Below are 20,291 nucleotides of genomic sequence, written 5' to 3'. Positions count from 1 at the left end.
GTGAGTGTAATAAAGTAACCTGGAGGGTGTGGGCGTGGGTGGGCGTGGGCTGACGCAGGAGTGGGTGGAGGTACAGCTGTCCGTCTTGTAGAGTTATCCTGGCGGAGCGGCGGCCATCTTGGTCTTCCTGGACGGCCAACACCCGGCCAGCCTCCACCAGCCTCTTGACGGGCTCCCTCATCCTGTGGAGGTCCTCAACCTGTGGACAGTGTCAGCCCCATTATCACCTGTGGTCAGTGTCAGCCCCATTATCACCTGTGGTCAGTGTCAGACCCATTATAACCTGTGGTCAGTGTCAGTCCCGTTATTTTAGACCTGTAGCTCCAGCCCCCCCTCTACTGGAAGCGGGTTGGTGCTGGACCTGAAGCTCGAGCCCCCTCTACTGGCAGGGGGTTGGTGTTGGACCTGTAGCTCCAGCCCCACTCTACTGGCAGGGGGTTGGTGTTGGACCTGTAGCTCCAGCCCCCTCTACTGGCAGGGGGTTGGTGTTGGACCTGTAGCTCCAGCCCCACTCTACTGGCAGGGGGTTGGTGTTGGACCTGTAGCTCCAGCCCCCTCTACTGGCAGGGGGTTGGTGTTGGACCTGTAGCTCCAGCCCCCTCTACTGGCAGGGGGTTGGTGTTGGACCTGTAGCTCCAGCCCCACTCTACTGGCAGGGGGTTGGTGTTGGACCTGTAGCTCCAGCCCCCTCTACTGGCAGGGGGTTGGTGTTGGACCTGTAGCTCCAGCCCCCTCTACTGGCAGGGGGTTGGTGTTGGACCTGCAGCTCCAGTTCCACTCTACTGGCAGGGGTTGGTGTTGGACCTGTAGCTCCAGCCCCCCTCTTCTGGCAGGGGGTTGGTGCTGGACCTGTAGCTCCAGCCCCCCCTCTACTGGCAGGGGGTTGGTGCTGGACCTATAGCTCCAGCCCCACACTACTGGCCGAAGGGTTCGTGCTGGACCGGTAGCTCCAGCCCCCCTCTACTGGCAGGGGGATGGTGATGGACCTGTAGCTCCAGCCCACCTCTACTGGCAGGTGGTTGGTGCTGGACCTATAACTCCAGCCCCCCCCCCCTCTACAGGCAGCGGGTTGGTGCTGGACCTGTAGCTCTAGCCTCCCTCTACTGGCAGGGGGTTGGTGCTGGACCTTTAGCTCCAGCCCCCCCACTAGTGGCAGGGAGTTGGTGCTGGACCTGTAGCTCCAGCCCCCCTCTACTGGCAGGGGGTTCTTTCAGGACCAGTCGCTCCAGCCTCCCTCTACTGGAAGGGGGTTGGTGCTGGACCTGTAGCTCCAGCCCCCTTCTACTGGCATGGGGTTGGTGCTGGACCTGTAGCTCCAGCCCCCCCTCTACTGGCAGGGGGTTGCTGCTGGAAATGTAGCTCCAGCCCCCCTCTACTGGCAGGAGAGTTGGTGCTGGACCTGTAGCTCCAGCCCCCTCTACAGGCATGGGAGTTGGTGCTGGACCTGTATCTCCAGCCCCCTTCTACTGGCAGGGGGTTGGTGCTGGACCTGTATCTCCAGCCCCCTTCTACTGGCAGGGGGATGGTGCTGGACCTGTATCTCCAGCCCCCCCTCTACTGGCAGGGGGTTGGTGCTGGACCTGTATCTCCAGCCCCCCCTCTACTGGCAGGGGGTTGGTGCTGGACCTGTAGCTCCAGGCCGCCTCTAATGGCAGGGGGTTGGTGCTGGACCAGTAGCTCCAGCCCCCCTCTACTGGCAGGGGTTGGTGCTGGACCTGTATCTCCAGCCCCCCCTCTACTGGCAGGGGGTTGGTGCTGGACCTGTAGCTCCAGGCCGCCTCTACTGGCAGGGGGTTGATGCTGGACCTGTAGCTCCAGCCCCCCTCTACTGGCTGGTGGTTGGTGCTAGACCTGTAGCTCCTGCCCCCCCCCCCCTCTACTGGCATTGGGGGTTGGTGCTGGATATGTAGCTCCAACCCTCCCCTCTACTGGCAGGGGGTTGGTGCTGGACCTGTAGCTCCATCCCCCCTCTGCTGGCAGGGGGTTGGTGCTGGACCTGTAGCTCCAGCCTCCATCTACTGGCAGGGGGTTGGTGCTGGACCAGTAGCTCCAGCCCCCCTCTACTGGCAGGGGGTTGGTGCTGGACCAGTAGCTCCAGCCCCCCTCTACTGGCAGGGGGTTGGTGCTGGACCTGTAGCTCCAGCCCCCCTCTACTGGCAGGGGGTTGGTTCTGGACCTGTAGCTCCAGCACCCCCTCTACTGGCTGGGGGTTGGTGCTAGACCTGTAGCTCCTGCCCCCCCCCCTCTACTGGCATGGGGGGTTGGTGCTGGATATGTAGCTCCTGCACCCCTCTACTGCCAGGGGGTTGGTGCTAGACCTGTAGCTCCAGCCCCCCCCCCTCTACTGGAAAGGGGTTGGTGCTGGACCTTTAGCTCCAGCCCCTCCTCTAATGGCAGAGGGGTTGGTGCTGGACCTGTAGCTCCTGCCCCCCTCTACTGTCAGGGGATTAGTGCTGAACCTGTAGCTTTTGGCCCCCTCTTCTGGCAGGGGGTTGAGGCTGGACCAGTAGCTCCAGCCCTCCTCTACTGGCAGGGGGTTGGTGCTGGACCTGTAGCTCCAGCCCCCTTTTACTTGCAGGGAGTTGGTGCTGGACCTGTAGCTCCAGCCCCCCCTCAACTGGCAGGGGGGTTGGTGCTGGACCTGTAGCTCCATCCCCCCCACCTCTATTGGCAAGGGGTTGGTGCTGGGCCTGTAGCTCCAGCCCCCCCTCTACTGGCATGGGGGGTTGGTGCTGGACCTGTAGCTCCAGCCCCCCTATACTGGCAGGGGGATGCTGCTGGACCTATAGCTTCAGCCCCCCTCTACTGGCAGGGGGTTGGTGCTGGACCTGTAGCTCTAGCCCCCCTCTACTGGCAGGGGGTTGATGCTGGACCTATAGCTCCAGCCCCCCTCTACTGGCAGGGGGTTGGTGTTAGCCCTATATCTCCAGGCCCCCCCCCCCCCTCTGCTGACAGGGGGTTGGTGCTGGGCCTGTAGCTCCAGCCCCCCCTCTACTGGCATGGGGGGTTGGTGCTAGACCTGTAGCTTCAGCCCCCCTCTACTGGCAGGTGATTGGTGCTGGACTTGTAGCTCCAGCCCCCCTCTACTGGCAGGGGGTTGATGCTGGACCTGTAGCTCCAGCCTCCCTCTACTGGCAGGGGGTTGGTGCTGGACCAGTAGCTCCAGCCCCCCTCTGCTGACAGGGGGTTGGTGTTAGCCCTATATCTCCAGTCCCCCCCCCCACTGCTGACAGGGGGTTGGTGTTAGCCCTATAGCTTCAGCCCCCCTCTGCTGACCGGGGGTTGGTGTTAGCCCTATAGCTTCAGCCCCCCCTCTACTGGCAGGGGGTTGGTGCTGGACCTGTAGCTCCAGGCCGCCTCTCCTGGCAGGGGGTTGATGCTGGACTTGTAACTCCAGCCCCCCTCTACTGGCAGGGGGTTGGTTCTGGACCTGTAGCTCAAGCCCCCCCTCTACTGGCATGGGGGGTTGGTGCTAGACCTGTAGCTCCAGCCCCCCTCTACTGGCAGGGGGATGGTGCTGGACCTGTAGCTTCAGCCCCCCTCTACTGGCAGGGGGTTGGTGCTGGACCTGTAGCTCTAGCCCCCCTCTACTGGCAGGGGGTTGATACTTGACCTATAGCTCCAGCCCCCCCTCTACTGGCCGAAGGGTTGGTGCTGGGCCTGTAGCTCCAGCCCCCCTCTACTGGCATGGGGGGTTGGGGCTAGACTTGTAGCTCCAGCCCCCCTCAACTGGCAGGGGGTTGGTGCTGGACCTGTAGCTTCAGCCCCCCTCTACTGGCAGGGGGTTGGTGCTGGACCTGTAGCTCTAGCCCCCCTCTACTGGCAGGGGGTTGGTGCTGGACCAGTAGCTCCAGCCCCCCTCTACTGGCAGGGGGTTGGTGTTAGCCCTATATCTCCAGGCCCCCCCCCCCTCTGCTGACAGGGGGTTGGTGTTAGCCCTATAGCTTCAGCCCCCCTCTGCTGACCGGGGGTTGGTGTTAGCCCTATAGCTTCAGCCCCCCTCTACTGGCAGGGGGATGGTGCTGGACCTGTAGCTCCAGCCCCCCCTCTACTGGCAGGGGTTTGGTGCTGGACCTGTAGCTCCAGCCCCCCCCTCTACTGGAAAGGGGTTGGTGCTGGGCCTGTAGCTCCAGCCCCCTTCTACTGGCAGAGGGGTTGGTGCTAGACCTGTAGCTCCTGCCCCCCTCTACTGTCAGGAGATTAGTGCTGAACCTGTAGCTCCAGGCCCCCTCTACTGGCAGGGGGATGGGGCTGGACCAGTATCTCCAGCCCCCCTCTACTGGCAGAGGGTTGGTGCTAGACCGGTAGCTCCAGCCTTCCTTTACTGGAAGGGGGTTGGTGCTGAACCTGAAGCTCCAACCCTCCCCTCTACTGGCATGGGGTTGGTGCTGGATCTGTATCTCCAGCCCTTCCCCCCTCTACTGGCAGGTGATTGGTGCTGGACCTGTAGCTGCAGCCCCCCCCCCCTCTACTGGCAGGGGGTTGGTGCTGGACCTGTAGCTCCAGCCCAACACCCTCTACTGTCAAGGGGTTGGTCCTGAACCTGAAGCACCAACCCTCCCCTGAACTGGCCGGGGGTTGGTGTTAGCCCTATAGCTCCAGCCCCCCCCCTCTGCTGACAGGGGGTTGGTGTTAGCCCTATAGCTTCAGCCCCCCCTCTGCTGACCGGGGGTTGGTGCTGGACCTGTAGCTCCAGCCCCCTCTACTGGCAGGGGGTTGGTGCTGGACCTGTAGCTCCAGCCCCCCCCCCCGCTACTGGAAAGGGGTTGGTGCTGGACCTTTAGCTCCAGCCCCTCCTCTAATGGCAGAGGGGTTGGTGCTGGACCTGTAGCTCCTGCCCCCCTCTACTGTCAGGGGATTAGTGCTGAACCTGTAGCTCCAGGCCCCCTCTACTGGCAGGGGGATGAGTCTGGACCAGTAGCTCCAGCCCCCCTCTACTGGCAGGGGGTTGGTGCTGGACCTGTAGCTCCAGCCCCCTTCTACTTGCAGGGAGTTGTTGCTGGACCTGTAGCTCCAGCTCCCCCTCAACTGGCAGGGGGGTTGGTGCTGGACCTGTAGCTCCATTCCCCCCCCTCTATTGGCAAGGGGTTGGTGCTGGGCCTGTAGCTCCAGCCCCCCTCTACTGGCATGGGGGGTTGGTGCTAGACCTGTAGCTCCAGCCCCCCTCTACTGGCAGGGGAATGGTGCTGGACCTGTAGCTTCAGCCCCCCCTCTACTGGCAGGGGGTTGGTGCTGGACCTGTAGCTCTAGCCCCCCTCTACTGGAAGGGGGTTGATGCTGGACCTATAGCTCCAGCCCCACACTACTGGCCGAAGGGTTGGTGCTGGGCCTGTAGCTCCAGCCCCCCTCTACTGGCATGGGGTTGGTGCTAGACCTGTAGCTCCAGCCCCCCTCTACTGGCAGGTGATTGGTGCTGGTCCTGTAGCTCCAGCCCCCCCTCTACTGGCAGGGGGTTGGTGCTGGACCAGTAGCTCCAGCCCCCCTCTACTGGCAGGGGGTTGGTGTTAGCCCTATATCTCCAGCCCCCCCCCCCTCTGCTGACAGGGGGTTGGTGTTAGCCCTATAGCTTCAGCCCCCCCTCTGCTGACCGGGGGTTGGTGCTGGACCTGTACCTCCAAACCCCCCCCCCCTCAACTGGCAGAGGGGTTGGTGCTGGACCTGTAACTCCAGCCTCCCTCTACTGGCAGGGGGTTGGTGCTGGACCTGTAGCTCCAGCCCTCCCTCTACTGGCAGGGGGTTGGTGCTGGACCTGTAGCTCCAGCCCCCCTCTACTGGCAGAGGGTTGGTGCTAGACCAGTAGCTCCAGCCTTCCTTTACTGGAAGGGGGTTGGTGCTGGACCTGTAGCTCCAGCCCCCCTCTACTAGCAGGGGGTTGGGGCTGGACCTGTAACTCCAGCCCCCCTCTACTGTCAGGGGGTTGGTGCTAGACCTGTAGCTCCTGCCCCCCCTCTACTGGCAGGGGGTTGGTGCTGGACCTGTAGCTCCAGCCCCCCCTCTACTGTCAAGGTGTTGGTGCTGAACCTGAAGCTCCAACCCTCCCCTCTACTGGCAGGGGGTTGGATCTGTATCTCCAGCCCCCCTTTACTGGCAGGGGGTTCTTTCAGGACCAGTCGCTCCAGCCTCCCTCTACTGGAAGGGCGTTGGTGCTGGACCTGTAGCTTTAGCCCCCCCTCTACTGCCATGGGGTTGGTGCTAGACCTGTAGCTCCAGCCCCCCTCTACTGGCAGGGGGTTGGTGCTGGACCTGTAGCTCCAGCCCCCCTCTACTTGCAGAGAGTTGGTGCTGGACCTGTAGCTCCAGCCCCCTCTCAATTGGCAGGGGGGTTGGTGCTGGACCTGTAGCTCCATCCCCCCCTCTATTGGCAAGGGGTTGGTGCTGGGCCTGTAACTCCAGCCCCCCCTCTACTGGCATGGGGGGTTGATGCTAGACCTGTATCTCCTGCCCCCTCTACTGACAAGGGGCTGGTGCTGAACCTGAAGCTCCAACCCTCCCCTCTAGTGGCAGGGGGTTGGTTCTGGACCTACAGCTCCAGCGCCTCCCTCTACTGGCAGGGGGTTAGGGCTGGACCAGTAGCTCCAGCCCCCCTCAACTGGCAGGGGGTTGGTGCTGGACCTGTAGCTCCAGCCCCCCTCTACTGCCAGGGGGTTGGTGCTGGACCAGTAGCTCCAGCCCCCTCTACTGCCAGGGGGTTGGTGCTGGACCAGTAGCTCCAGCCCCCCTCTACTGCCAGGGGGTTGGTGCTGGACCAGTAGCTCCAGCCCCCCTCTACTGCCAGGGGGTTGGTGCTGGACCAGTAGCTCCAGCCCCCTCCCCCCTTCTACTGCCAGGGGGTTGGTGCTAGACCTGTAGCTCCAGTCTCTCTCTACTGGCAGGGGGTTGGTGCTGGACCTGTAGCTCCTGCCCTCTATTGTCAAGAGGCTGGTGCTAAACCTGAAGCTCCAACCCTCCACTCTACTGGCATGGGGTTGGTGCTGGATCTACAGCTCCAGCCCCCTCTACTAGCAGGGGGTTGGTGCTGGACCTACAGCTCCAGCCCCTCCCTCTACTGGCAGGGGGTTACGGATGGACCAGTAGCTCCAGCCCCCCTTTACTGGCAGCGGGTTGGAGCTGGACCTATATCTCCATGCCCCCCCTCTACTGGCAGGGGGCTGGTGCTGGACCTGTAACTCCAGCCCCCCTCTACTGCCAGGGGGTTGGTGCTGGACCTGTAGCTCCAGCACCCCCCTCTACTGGCAGGGGGTTGGTGCTGGACATGTATCTCCAGCCCCCCTCTACTGGCAGGGGGTTGGTGCTGGACATGTATCTCCAGCCCCCCTCTACTGGGAAGTGGTTGGTGCCGAACCAGAAGCTCCAACCCACCCCTCTACTGCCAGGGGGTTGGTGCTAGACCTGTAACTCCAGCCCCCTTCCACTGGCAGGGGGTTGGTGCTTGACCTGTAGCTCCAGCCCCCCCTCTACTGGCAGGGGGTTGGTGCTGGACCTGTAGCTCCAGCCCCACTCTACTGGCAGGGGGTTGATGCTGGACCTGTAGCTCCAGGGCCGCTCTACTGGCAGGGGGTTGATGCTGGACCTGTAGCTCCAGCCCCCTTCTACTGGCAGGGGGTTGGTGCTAGACCTGTAACTCCAGCCCCCTTCTACTGGCAGGGGGTTAGTGCTGGACCTGTAGCTCCAGCCCCCCTCTACTAGCAGGGGGTTGGTGCTGGACCTGTAGCTCCAGCCCCACTCTACTGGCAGGGGGTTGGTGCTGGAGCAGTAGCTCCAGCCTCCAGCCTCCTACGAGGGGGCCTCGTAGCCTGGTGGATAGCGCGCAGGACTCGTAATTCTGTGGCGCGGGTTCGATTCCCGCACGAGGCAGAAACAAATGGGCAAAAGTTTCTTTCACCCTGAATGCCCCTGTTACCTAGCAGTAAATAGGTACCTGGGAGTTAGTCAGCTGTCACGGGCTGCTTCTTGGGGGTGGAGGCCTGGTCGAGGACCGGGCCGCGGGGACACTAAAGCCCCGAAATCATCTCAAGATAACCTCAAGATAACCTCCCTCTATTGGCTGAGGGATGGAGCTGGACCTGTAACTCCAGCCCCACTCTTCTGGCAAGGGCTGGTGTTGGAGATGTTGCTACAGCCCCCCCTCTACTGGCAGGGGGTTGGTGCTGGACCCGTAGCTCCAGCCCCCCCCCCTCTACTGGAAAGGGGTTGGTGCTGGACCTCTATCTTAAGCCCCCCTCTACTGGCAGGGGGTTGGTGTTGGACCTGAAGCTCCAGCCACCCTCTACTGGCAGAGGGTTGGTTCTGGACCTGTAGCTCCAGCCCACCTCTACTGGCAGGGGTTTGGTGCTGGACCTGTAGCTCCAGCCCCCCTCTGCTGGCAGGGGGTCTGTGCTGGACCTGTAGCTCCAACCCCCACCCCCCTCTCTCCCAACTGGCAGGGGACTGGTGGTGGACCTGTAGCTCCAGCCCCCCTCTACTGGCATGTGTTTGATTCTGGAACTTTAGCTCTAGCCCCACCCCTCTAGTGGTAGGGGGGTTGAAGCTGGACCTGTAGCTCCAGCCCCTCCCCTCTACTGGCAGGGGGTTGGTGCTGGACCTGTAGCTCCAGCCTCACTCTACTGGCAGGGGGAGGGATGGTGCTGGACCTGTAGCCCCAGCCCCCTTCTACTGGCAGGGAGTTGGTGCTGGACCTGTAGCTACAGCCCTCCCTCTACTGGCAGGGGGTTGGTGCTGGACCTGTAGTTCCAGTCCCCCTCTACTGACAGGGGGTTGGTGCTGGACCTGTAGCTCCAGCCCCCCCCCCCATCTACTGGCAGGGGGGATGGTGCTGGATCTGTAGCCCCAGCCCCTTTCTACTGGCAGGGGGTTGGTGCTGGACCTGTAGGTCCAGCCTCCCCTCTACTGGCAGGGGGGGATGGTGCTGGATCTGTAGCCCCAGCCCCCTCTAATGGCAGGGGCTTGGTCCTGGACCTGTAGCTCTAGCCCCCCCCCCTCTACTGGCAGGGGGTTGATTCTGGACCTGTAGCTCCAGCCAACCACTATACTGGCAGGGGGTTGGTGTGGGAAATGTAGCTCCAGCCCCCCCTCTACTGGCAGGGGGTTGGTGCTAGACCTGTACCTTCAGCCCCCCCTCTACTGGCAGGGGGTTGGTTCTGGACCTGTAGCTCCAGCCCACCTCTACTGGCAGGGGGCTGGTGCTGGACCTAAAGCTCCAGCCCCTCTCTACTGGCAGGGGGTTGGTTCTGGATCTGTAGCTTTAGCCCACCTCTACTGCATGTCAAGGATTTGGGAATAATGATGTCCGACGATGTAACATTTAGGGAGCATAACCAAGCAAATATCGCATCAGCCAGAAAAATGATCGCGAGAACTTTCAAATCCAGGGATCCCATCACAATGGTTGTACTCTTCAAGTCACTTGTGTTGTTCCGTCTCGAGTACTGTTCAGTACTCAGTCCCCCCTTTAGAGCAGGAGAGATTGCTGAATTAGAGGGAATACAGAGAACATATACGGCACGCATAGACGAGATAAAACACCTAAATTATTGGGATCGTCTCAAAACTCTCCAAATGTACTCTCTAGAAAGGAGACGAGAGAGTTACCAAATAATATACACACTGAAAATACTGAAGGGTCAGGTCCAAAATGTACACAGTAAAATAACAACGTACTGGAGTGAACAATATGGAAGAAAATGCATGATTGGACCAGTGAAGAGCAGGGGTGCCATAGGCACAATCAGAGAACACTGTATAAACATCAGAGGTCAGCGCTTGTTCAACGTCTTCCCAGTGATTATAATAAATATTGCCGGAACAACTGTGGACATCTTCAAGAGAAAACTGGACGGTTTTCTAAGAGAAGTTCCGGATCAGCCGGGCTGTGGTGGGTATGTGGCCCTGCGGGCCGCTCCAAGCAACAGCCTGGTGGACCAAAATCTCACAAGTCGAGCCTGGCCTCGGGCTGGGCTTGGGGAGTAGAACTCCCAGAACCCCATCAACTAGGTATCAACCAGGTACTGGCAGGGGGTTGGTGCTGGACCGCTGGACCTGTAGCTCCAGCCTCACTCTACTGGCAGGGGGTTGGTGCTGGACCTGTAGCTCCAGCCTCCCTGTACTGGCAGGGGGTTGGTACTGGACCTGTAGCTCCAGCCTCCCTGTACTGGCAGGGGGTTGGTGCTGGACCTGTAGCTCCAGCCTCCCTGTACTGGCAGGGGGTTGGTGCTGGACCTGTAGCTCCACTCCCCCTCTACTGGCAGGGGGTTGGTGTTGGACCTGAAATTCCAGCCTCCTCTTCTGGCAGAGAGGTTTATGCTGGCATTGTCTGGGAGTTTGTTGGCAGTTCTAAGGCTTCAGTCTCTTCGAACCCAGCAGTGGTCTGTTTTGGTTCACTGTCTTCCTGAATGCTTTCCCGGTTGGTTGGTGGAGTGTCACCCGCTCTCTGTGCCTCTGTGAGGGGAGCCAGGATCCCGGGTTCAATAGAGGATCACAGGTTCAATCACCATGCAGGACAGAAATGGTTCACATGCTTCCTTTCACTTGATAGGTCTGTTCACCTACCAGTAAATATTTATCCAGGAGTTAGGCAACTATTGTGCATTGTATGTTAAGGAAAGTCAGTAGTTGACCTTGGGGAACCTCGATAAACCTAAGAACAGGCTTCCTCTCCTCAAAACGCAACTCAATATCTTGTGATATGACCTATGAGAGGAAATCAGAAACTTACTGTTAATTGCTTCTGGTGGATCTCTCCAGTGATTTCCTGAACTTTATTCATGATGCTGGAGGCTGAGTCTCCCAGGTGTACGGTGTCAGCTGTGGCACCTGTCTCTGTGGTCATCATCTCCAGGGCCTCCCTGATGGTCTCCTGCACCTGTCATTACCAACACAAACATTAATGGTGGAGGCTGAGTCTCCCAGGTGTACGGGGTCAGCTGTGGCACCTGTCTCTGTGGTCATCATCTCCAGGGCCTCCCTGATGGTCTCCTGCACCTGTCATTACCAACACAAACATTAATGGTGGAGGCTGAGTCTCCCAGGTGTATGGGGTCAGCTGTGGCACCTGTCTCTGTGGTCATCATCTCCAGGGCCTCCTTGATGGTCTCCTGCACCTGTCATTACCAACACAAACATTAATAGTGGAGGCTGAGTCTCCCAGGTGTACGGGGTCAGCTGTGGCACTTGTCTCTGTGGACATCATCTCCAGGGCCTCCCTCATGGTCTCCTGCACCTGTCATTGCCAACACAAACATTAATGGCGGAACCTGGCTCTGAGTAAATGAAGCATCAGCCTCTGAGTAAAGTAATTTGACAATATAAGTAATGTTTTTCTACACTGACCACAGTGTAGAGAAACACCAAGATGACAGTTGACTTTATTAATAAAAATGTTTCAGGTGTTAGAACAAAAAGTTTCCTATATATAAAGTCTACTCTCATCTTGATGTGTGTCCATGTCAAAAGTGTTTATATAGAGGCAATACTACACTCAGTTGGGTGAGAACAATGTGACCTTCAGCAGCGTACCTTCACTGAGGTGTGGACAGTCTTGACATCTGGGAAGAGTTCCTGGCACTTCCGGAGCCAATTTTCTACCTCCATGTTGCATTGGTCAACTTCATTGATGGTCATGAATACTTCCTGTGCTGTGTTGACTGTGTTGAGGCTCCCCAACATGGCCTGCAGCTGAGTCTTCCCTTCCTCTCCTTGTGTTGTCATATCCACCACACTGGTATCCTCCAGTTCCAAGAGTTTCATTGCTGACTTATTCTGCTCTACCAGAGCATAGAGTCTGTCCTGGAGCTGGAGGTGATGAGTCTTCCAGTCCCCCAACTGCCCCCGGTACTCCCCCAGCTGGGACAGTACCTCTTCACAGCTAGTAATGAGGCGGCTGATGCTGCTCATCTGCTCCTGCACCATGGAACGTAATGTCTTACTGATGCCTTTGGCAGAACCTTCATAAGGTTTTGCTGGCACTACTTCCTCAGTTGTTAGCTGGATATTTTTGAGTTTCCTAACTAAAGCCTCCACAGCATAGTTAATTGGGAACTGAGTAGAGGCTGTGGCAGCGTGCTCGGCACGGCAGCTGGGGCAGGTCAGCTGACCATTCTTGATAGCATTGTCAATACACTGGGAGCAGAATGTGTGGCCACATGGCAGTGTGCGAGGTCGTAGCCGATTTTCGGCATAATCGTTAAAACACACTGAACATTCCTCTGGCTTGTTATCCTGTGGAAAAGAATATTTAGTTTGCTAGATGTATTTACAACTAAAACTAATATTACAGTACTTTATTTACTAATACAAATTACATATTTTTATACATTCTTTGCATTAGCTATTTCAAAGCAGGGTTAATATTACTGACAGATTAACACATTCACAGCAAGGCCAATATTTTTTATAAACATATCCCGGAGTATGGGATAATATATTTTGGTAACACATTGCAGCAGCAGGGCCGTATATAAGTTTATAAGCCGTACCCAAGAGTACAGACTAACAAAACCCGTCCTTACTTTATTAAGAATAATGGAAGGAAATGTATGTATCGTATGTGATAATGGGGGAAGGATCAAGTATTCTTAGTCTAAGTTGGACAATAAGTACACTGTGGGTTACATCTTAACACATGGGTTTTATTGAACAACTCTGGATTATTTTACACTTACTATGGGAACACACAATTACGTTACAGGATTGTTGAGATTGAGTGATACTCTTCACCAAACATAACCATGATGGATAAATTGACTATTGGTCTCACACAAATCTGGGCTTAGTTGATTTGGTGGTGATAAGACCACCAAATCTTATCTATTTGATTTATAAAGTACAGTATATATATACTGTATATAAATATATATATTATTAAATATGACCGAAAAAGTAAGATTAATAATTCTAACACGAATTTTCTCAATCTTTCGTACATTTCTTTTCACTGTTGGAGGTAATTCAAAAATCAATTCTCCAAAATTCATTTTTATTTCTAGTCTGACGCGACACGAGCGCGTTTCGTAAAACTTATTACATTTTCAAAGACTTTAGTTTACAAATACACAACTGAATAGAACTTACGCATCTCCGATTTTGTTTATATCTACATTTGAGTGAGGTGGATGGGGTGAGGTGGCATTAATAGGGTATTAATTTCATCAACACAAGACAGAACAAGAGGTGGCATTAATAGGGTATTAATTTCAACAACACAAGACAGAACACGAAACAATGGGTATTGAAATGGAAGTGATTGTAGAAAGCCTATTGGTCCATATTTCTTGATGCTTCTATATTGGAGCGGAGTCTTGAGGTGGGTAGAATATAGTTGTGCATTAATTGGCTGTTGATTGCTGGTGTTGACTTCTTAATGTGTAGTGCCTCGCAAACGTCAAGCCGCCTGCTATCGCTGTATCTATCGATGATTTCTGTGTTGTTTACTAGGATTTCTCTGGCGATGGTTTGGTTGTGGGAAGAGATTATATGTTCCTTAATGGAGCCCTGTTGTTTATGCATCGTTAAACGCCTAGAAAGAGATGTTGTTGTCTTGCCTATATACTGGGTTTTTTGGAGCTTACAGTCCCCAAGTGGGCATTTGAAGGCATAGACGACGTTGGTCTCTTTTAAAGCGTTCTGCTTTGTGTCTGGAGAGTTTCTCATGAGTAGGCTGGCCGTTTTTCTGGTTTTATAGTAAATCGTCAGTTGTATCCTCTGATTTTTGTCTGTAGGGATAACGTTTCTATTAACAATATCTTTCAGGACCCTTTCCTCTGTTTTATGAGCTGTGGAAAAGAAGTTCCTGTAAAATAGTCTAATAGGGGGTATAGGTGTTGTGTTAGTTGTCTCTTCAGAGGTTGCATGGCGTTTCACTTTCCTTCTTATGATGCCATGGGTTCTCCCCTAGGTGTCCTGTTTGCAAACTTCTACATGGGTACCATCGAGCAAAAAGTCTTAGTCGACATGAAGTTGAAACCGGCCATATACTGCAGGTATGTTGACGACATTTTTACTCAGGTACCTGAGGTCAGACATCTGCAGGAGCTGAAGGAGGCATTTGAGCGAAATTCTGTGTTGCGTTTCACCTACGAGATGGAAAAGGATGGGAAGCTGCCCTTTCTAGATGTAACAGTCATGGAAAGGAGCGGAGGTTTCTACACTGCAGTCTACACTAGAGAAACAAACATAGGAATGTGCCTCAATGCCAATAGTGACTGCCCAGACAGGTACAAGAGGAGTGTTCTTAACGCTTATGTCGACCGTGCTCTCAGCCACAGCTCAGGATGGAAGCAAGTCGATGAAGAACTTTGTAGGGTAAGGCAGGTCCTAGTCAACAACGGCTTCTCCAATGGTTTCGTTGAAGACATCATAAGAAGGAAGGTGAAACGCCATGCAACCTCTGAAGAGACAACTAACACAACACCTGTACCCCCTATTAGACTATTTTACAGGAACTTCTTTTCCACAGCTCATAAAATGCAGGAAAGGGTCCTGAAAGATATTGTTAATAGAAACGTTATCCCTACAGACAAAAATCAGAAGATACAATTGACGATTTACTATAAAACCAAGAAAACTGCCATCCTACTCATGAGAAACTCTCCAGACACAAAGCAGAACGTTTTGAAAGAGACCAATGTCGTCTATGCCTTCAAATGCCTACTTGGGGACTGTAAGCCTCAAAGAACTCAGTATATAGGCAAGACAACAACATCACTTTCCAAGCGATTAACGATACATAAGCAACAGGGCTCCATTAAGGAACATATAATCTCTTCCCACAACCATACTATCACCAGAGAAGTCTTAACAAAAAACACGGAAATCATCGATAGATACACCGATAGCAGGCGGCTTGATATCTGCGAGGCACTACACATTAAGAAGTCTACACCAGCAATCAACAGCCAATTAATGCACAACTATATTCTACCCACTTCAAGACTCCGCACCAATATACTGTAGAAGCATCAAGAAATATGGGCCAATAGGCCCTTTGCATTTACTTCCATTCTTCCCCTTTAACTTTACCCAATATTTCGTGTTCTATCTTGTGTTGAAAGTTTGTTTTCACCTCATCCAAAACTGTTGTAACATATCACCTCACCCAAATGCAGGTATATAAAATGAAAAACATTTGTGTTACGGACCCGGATTCAGCGTCCGAGCCTGGAGCAGTGACAAACACGCCATCTGTGGGTCAGCTCCCGAAACCCCCGCCAAACGAACGACGACACCTAGTGAGGACAGCGTGTACTGGCCTCGAGGACCAGTTTCCAGTCTGGTTCAGCGCTCAACACCGCCGCTCCTGACCTCTGGTGAGGTGGTGCTCCGACGACAGCGCCATCTATGGACTGGATATGTCGGGCGTTGGTGTCTGAGCCTGTAAGTGTGGTGTTTTAGTGTCCCTGTTATTGATGACGTGTCTGCTTACAGAGCCGACCTGGGACCACTGTGATGGAAGTGGAGTCAGTCTACCCGAGGCAGCCAGTCTCCATACTGTGAAGTTTGCTGCAGCTGTTGAGACGTCGTCCCCCCGGAAGAACACTGTGGTGTGTTAAGCCTGCCAGTGGAGTGGCAGTGGAAGGATTTACCCGGGACCGACGGTTGGAGACGATAATCCACTGGGGTATTGAGGACAGGAGGGTGATTGGTGATATCACACGAGACTCCTGTCTAGGGCGTACCCCTTTTATCGTTCGTGGAGTGGCCGTGCCAGCCTTGGTGGCTCAGTACCTGCCAGCAGACCTGCTGGACGTGTGGTTGACGGCCTCCACGACGGTGCCCCCAGTGGACCTGTGTTGTGGCTGACCTGTGGCCAGGGTAGGCTCGGCGTTCTCAGAGGACACGTCTTGAGGCCACGAAGAAAGCACCGCGGACTCAGCACCTAGCTTCTTGATCAAGAGTCTTCAGCAGAAGACTAGATTGTGCACGATCCCCATGTAAAGTGTTAATACCCCTCCCCCTTGTGTACTCTTTTATTATATATATTTAAACGGTGAAGGTGAACATTATATTATATTAAGTTCTTAGCTTTCTTTCCCTACTCCCTTTTAAGTTACTTGCGTCACGGATCTCATCCCTTGATAGCCACTACTGGCTTGGGAACGGATACCTATATCTTCCTCTAACAACATCAGAGTGAGAACCCCGTTGCGTCCCGAGAGGGCCGTAACATAATTGGCATCCCCAGCGGGATCCGTCCCCTTGTTAAGTATGTTTGACAGGGGTGGTGAAGTGGCGTAATCCCTGTATATAATTCCCCCTGTGTGACGATTGTGACGTTATACGTCCTGTGCAGTGCTCAGAGTGACTAAGTGCGATATTGTGCAGTGCGGTGCTCGCTGTGATTAAGCGATTAAGTGCAATATTGACTAGTGCGGTGCTCAGTGATTTAGTGCAATATTGTAGAGCGAAGTGTTCGCTTGGATTCAGTGCAATATTGGGTAGTGCGGTGCCCGAAGTGATTACGTGCAATATTGGCAAGTGCAGTGTTTGGTGCGATAAAGTGCAATATTGGCGTAGAACAGTGCTCGGTGTGTTAAGTGCTAACGTGTAAGCAGTGTGTTAAGCGCAAAGTGTTCCATCTGTGACAATGGCAGACAAAGCTACCATCGATGATCTGGACGAGGTTCAGGCTTTTCTGAACAGAGAGGATTGTCTTGCCAGATTGAAATATTTGAGCAAACCAGAGCTTGTACTAGTGAGCGCCTACCTGGAGATCAAGATCCGTGCCAGTGATTCCCGTGTGGAGATCTTGTCCAAGGTTCACCGGCACCTGAAGGCAGAAGAGAAACAGGAAGGCGAGACTCCTAGTACAAAGGAAAGTGCAGACATAGCTTCCACGGAAAAGGAAGATAAGGGCAGTGACGTTGACAGTGATGCAGGCGAGCTTAATATCAGCTTCCTAACAGTCAAGATGCGTGCCCTAGAGATCAATCGGGAAATAGAATGGAAGAAATTAGAAATGGAACGAGAGAGACAAGATAAAGAATTGGAGATGAGACGTTTAGAATTAGAACGAGAAAGAGAAAGAGAAGAACGAGAAAAAGATAAAGAAGTGGAGATGAAAAATAAAGAAATGGAGATGAAAGAAAAGGAATTGGCGATGAGGCGTCTAGAATTAGAAGAGAGACGAGAAAGAGAAGAACGAGAACGAGAGAGAGAAGAACGAGAAAGAGAAGAGAGACGAGAAAGAGAAGAACGAGAACGAGAGAGAGAAGAACGAGAAAGAGAAGAGAGACGAGAGAGAGAAGAACGAGAACGAGACAAAGAGGAAAGAGAGAGACAACATGAACTAGAAGTTTTGCGATTAGGCGGTGGTCGGAGGCAAACAACGGACACCAGTAGCTTCGATCCGGTACGCAACATCAAAATGGTCCCCAAATTCCATGAGAAGGAAGTGTCAAAATTCTTTGCAGCCTTCGAGAAAGTCGCTGCCTCTTTGGAGTGGCCAAGGGAGAATTGGGCCATCATGATACAGTCAGTCTTGACTGGGAAGGCCCAAATCGCCTACTCTACGTTATCCCTTGACGACTCCAGCGATTATGACAAGGTGAAGAAGGTTGTGCTCATGGCGTACCAATTGGTACCTGAGGCGTACAGGCAGAAATTTAGAAACCTGAAGAAGACCTCAGAGCACACTTTTACCGAATTCGCCACGATCAAGGAGCGACTTTTCCAGGAATGGTGTGCCTCTCGGAAGGTGGAGACCAAGGAAGACCTCGAGCAGCTGATTCTGCTCGAGGACTTCAAGGATTGTTTGTCTGGAGACCTGAAGACGTACCTAGAGGAACAGCAGGTAGAGACCTTGAGTGCCGCAGCCACCATGGCGGAAGAGTATATCCTGACTCATAGGCCGTCTGCTAAGTACGTCCCGAGGAATTACCAGCGCCGGTTTGACAGACCTCACGACGTAGAAGAAGAAAGACCCGTCCCACAAAGTGCTAAGAAGACGCCCCCAAGTAGCCCCCGAAGAACAAGTCCTAGCAGTCCGAAACACCGGAGCCCGAGGAGGAATATGGTGTGCTGGACTTGTGGGCAGAAAGGGCACATAGCTGCTAGGTGCCGAGGCAGAAGAGGTGACAGCGCACGAAGGGAGGTGATGTTGATGAGCTGTGGAACATCACCAGCAGGAAGCCAGTCGACGGCGACGCAGGAAGAACCCAGATTGTTTTCCCCTCACACTTCAGGCGGGTATGTATCGAGTGATCATACTGGTAGATCTGTAGTAGTGCTCAGAGATAGTGGAGCAGCCCAGTCCCTGATCGTGAAGAACTCGGTACCCGAGGGAGTAAGTGTGAACGGGAGACAAGAGGTTGTCCTGGTTGGGTTTCCAAGGACGCAGTACATCGCCCCCTTAGTGCCAGTACATCTCGACACGCCTTATTTCAGCGGCACATGTGCGTTGGCAGTAGTCGATACCCTCCCTGTGGCTGGGATTGACGTGGTACTAGCCAACGACTTGGTGACCGATTGGAGCAACAATCATCCCAAGATAGCGGACGAGTCAGCCAGAACATCAAAGTCTGAGGTGTCAACAGGCAATGGTAACGTCCAGGTAAAGACAGACACGGATTTGAACATGTCTAATTTGTCCTCTCCCCCGCAGATCGACAGTTATCTAGCAGTGTCTCCTGATTCTCTCGACGAGGAACATGAAGTTAAGAAGGCAGAGGTACCTGAGCAAGAAGAGGGGCCTTGTGTGCGGGCACCCACGGATACCAACGAGTCTGGAGCGAAGGCGGATGTGTGCTTGCGGTATGGCAAGTTACAGCGTGTAGTGAACCAGCCAGAGACTCCCCAGACGTCAGAGGTAGGTGCGGTGTGTTCAAAAGGTCTAGTGCCCTCTTCTGTCCAAGCCAGGCTAGTGGATGGCGCCGGCTATGGACATGACAAGCTCAGGAAACTTATCCCTCGAATTGCCAAATGTTTCCTACCGGTATTTTGTTTTGTTCTCCTATGTGTTCTCTGTGTTCTCAGTAAGGACCGGTGGACGACCCGACGAATGATGGCTCCCATGAACATCGCAAAGAGGTCCCAGGGATTGGAGATTTGTACTGCAAGTGTTGCAGTTGAAGAAGGGACCTGGGAGGTAATAGATGATACAGGAGGTACGATATGTGATAATGTGAGTGACTGTTTCCGACAGGTTGACACCCTCCGCGTGACTGCTGAGCCTCAACACAGCGTTATACGGAACGTTGGTCGACCTAACGGGGGCAGAGCGAATGCCATCTTCGGTGAGCAAGCAGCCCTGTTGGAACTAGGTGCGGGCCTAGTAGACGAGTATGTAGTAAGTACTGCCTTGCCCACTGTCGCTATCACTCTGAATTATCAGACCTCTGTATTCCAGGTTCCTGTCTCCCTGAAGGACCATCGGACCGGCACCAGAAATGCCGTCTGTGGACAGCCATCATCGGTGCCACGACATAGGGAAGTGTCGAGTTACCCCAGATCGTGTCGAAACCAATCCGTACTCGAGAGAGGTGAGATGAAGCCCCTGCTTGACATCGCAGTGGAGACGTGGAAGACGTGGAAGGTTACGCCAGGCAGGTCATCGCCTGCCATTTTCAAGCTCTCTTTGTGCCAGAGTTTCTCGGTAGAAAAGTTCCGTGGACAAGACAGCCTCATCTCTCCAGTTCATAGTATAAGTAAGTCCATTTGGAGTTGTGTCGCCCTGCTAATTTGGTTTGTGTTTTTTATAGAACCCCAAACCAAATTCCTTTTGGTGGGGAGGTGTTACGGACCCGGATTCAGCGTCCGAGCCTGGAGCAGTGACAAACACGCCATCTGTGGGTCAGCTCCCGAAACCCCCGCCAAACGAACGACGACACCTAGTGAGGACAGCGTGTACTGGCCTCGAGGACCAGTTTCCAGTCTGGTTCAGCGCTCAACACCGCCGCTCCTGACCTCTGGTGAGGTGGTGCTCCGACGACAGCGCCATCTATGGACTGGATATATCGGGCGTTTGTGTCTGAGCCTGTAAGTGTGGTGTTTTAGTGTCCCTGTTATTGATGACGTGTCTGCTTACAGAGCCGACCTGGGACCACTGTGATGGAAGTGGAGTCAGTCTACCCGAGGCAGCCAGTCTCCATACTGTGAAGTTTGCTGCAGCTGTTGAGACGTCGTCCCCCCGGAAGAACACTGTGGTGTGTTAAGCCTGCCAGTGGAGTGGCAGTGGAAGGATTTACCCGGGACCGACGGTTGGAGACGATAATCCACTGGGGTATTGAGGACAGGAGGGTGATTGGTGATATCACACGAGACTCCTGTCTAGGGCGTACCCCTTTTATCGTTCGTGGAGTGGC

General features: G+C 54.4%; 1 protein-coding gene across 1 annotated transcript in view; it reads right to left on the bottom strand.

The window, feature by feature from the left end:
- Positions 1 to 20,291, bottom strand: part of LOC138371348 (uncharacterized) — a 53,921-nt gene that overhangs the window by 1,980 nt on the left and 31,650 nt on the right. The window contains exons 2-4 of the mRNA XM_069336136.1: positions 11,512 to 12,213; positions 10,712 to 10,858; positions 20 to 199 (exon numbers count right to left, since the gene is read on the bottom strand). Of these exons, the coding sequence (XP_069192237.1) occupies positions 20 to 199; positions 10,712 to 10,858; positions 11,512 to 11,904 (720 nt within the window). The 5' untranslated portion in view covers positions 11,905 to 12,213. The remainder of the gene's footprint in view (positions 1 to 19; positions 200 to 10,711; positions 10,859 to 11,511; positions 12,214 to 20,291) is intronic.

The sequence above is a fragment of the Procambarus clarkii genome, chromosome 35, assembly GCF_040958095.1.
Source record: "Procambarus clarkii isolate CNS0578487 chromosome 35, FALCON_Pclarkii_2.0, whole genome shotgun sequence".
Taxonomy (NCBI): domain Eukaryota; kingdom Metazoa; phylum Arthropoda; class Malacostraca; order Decapoda; family Cambaridae; genus Procambarus; species Procambarus clarkii.
The sequence above is the reverse complement of the archived record's forward strand: the minus strand, read 5'-3'. Positions and strand labels throughout refer to the sequence as shown.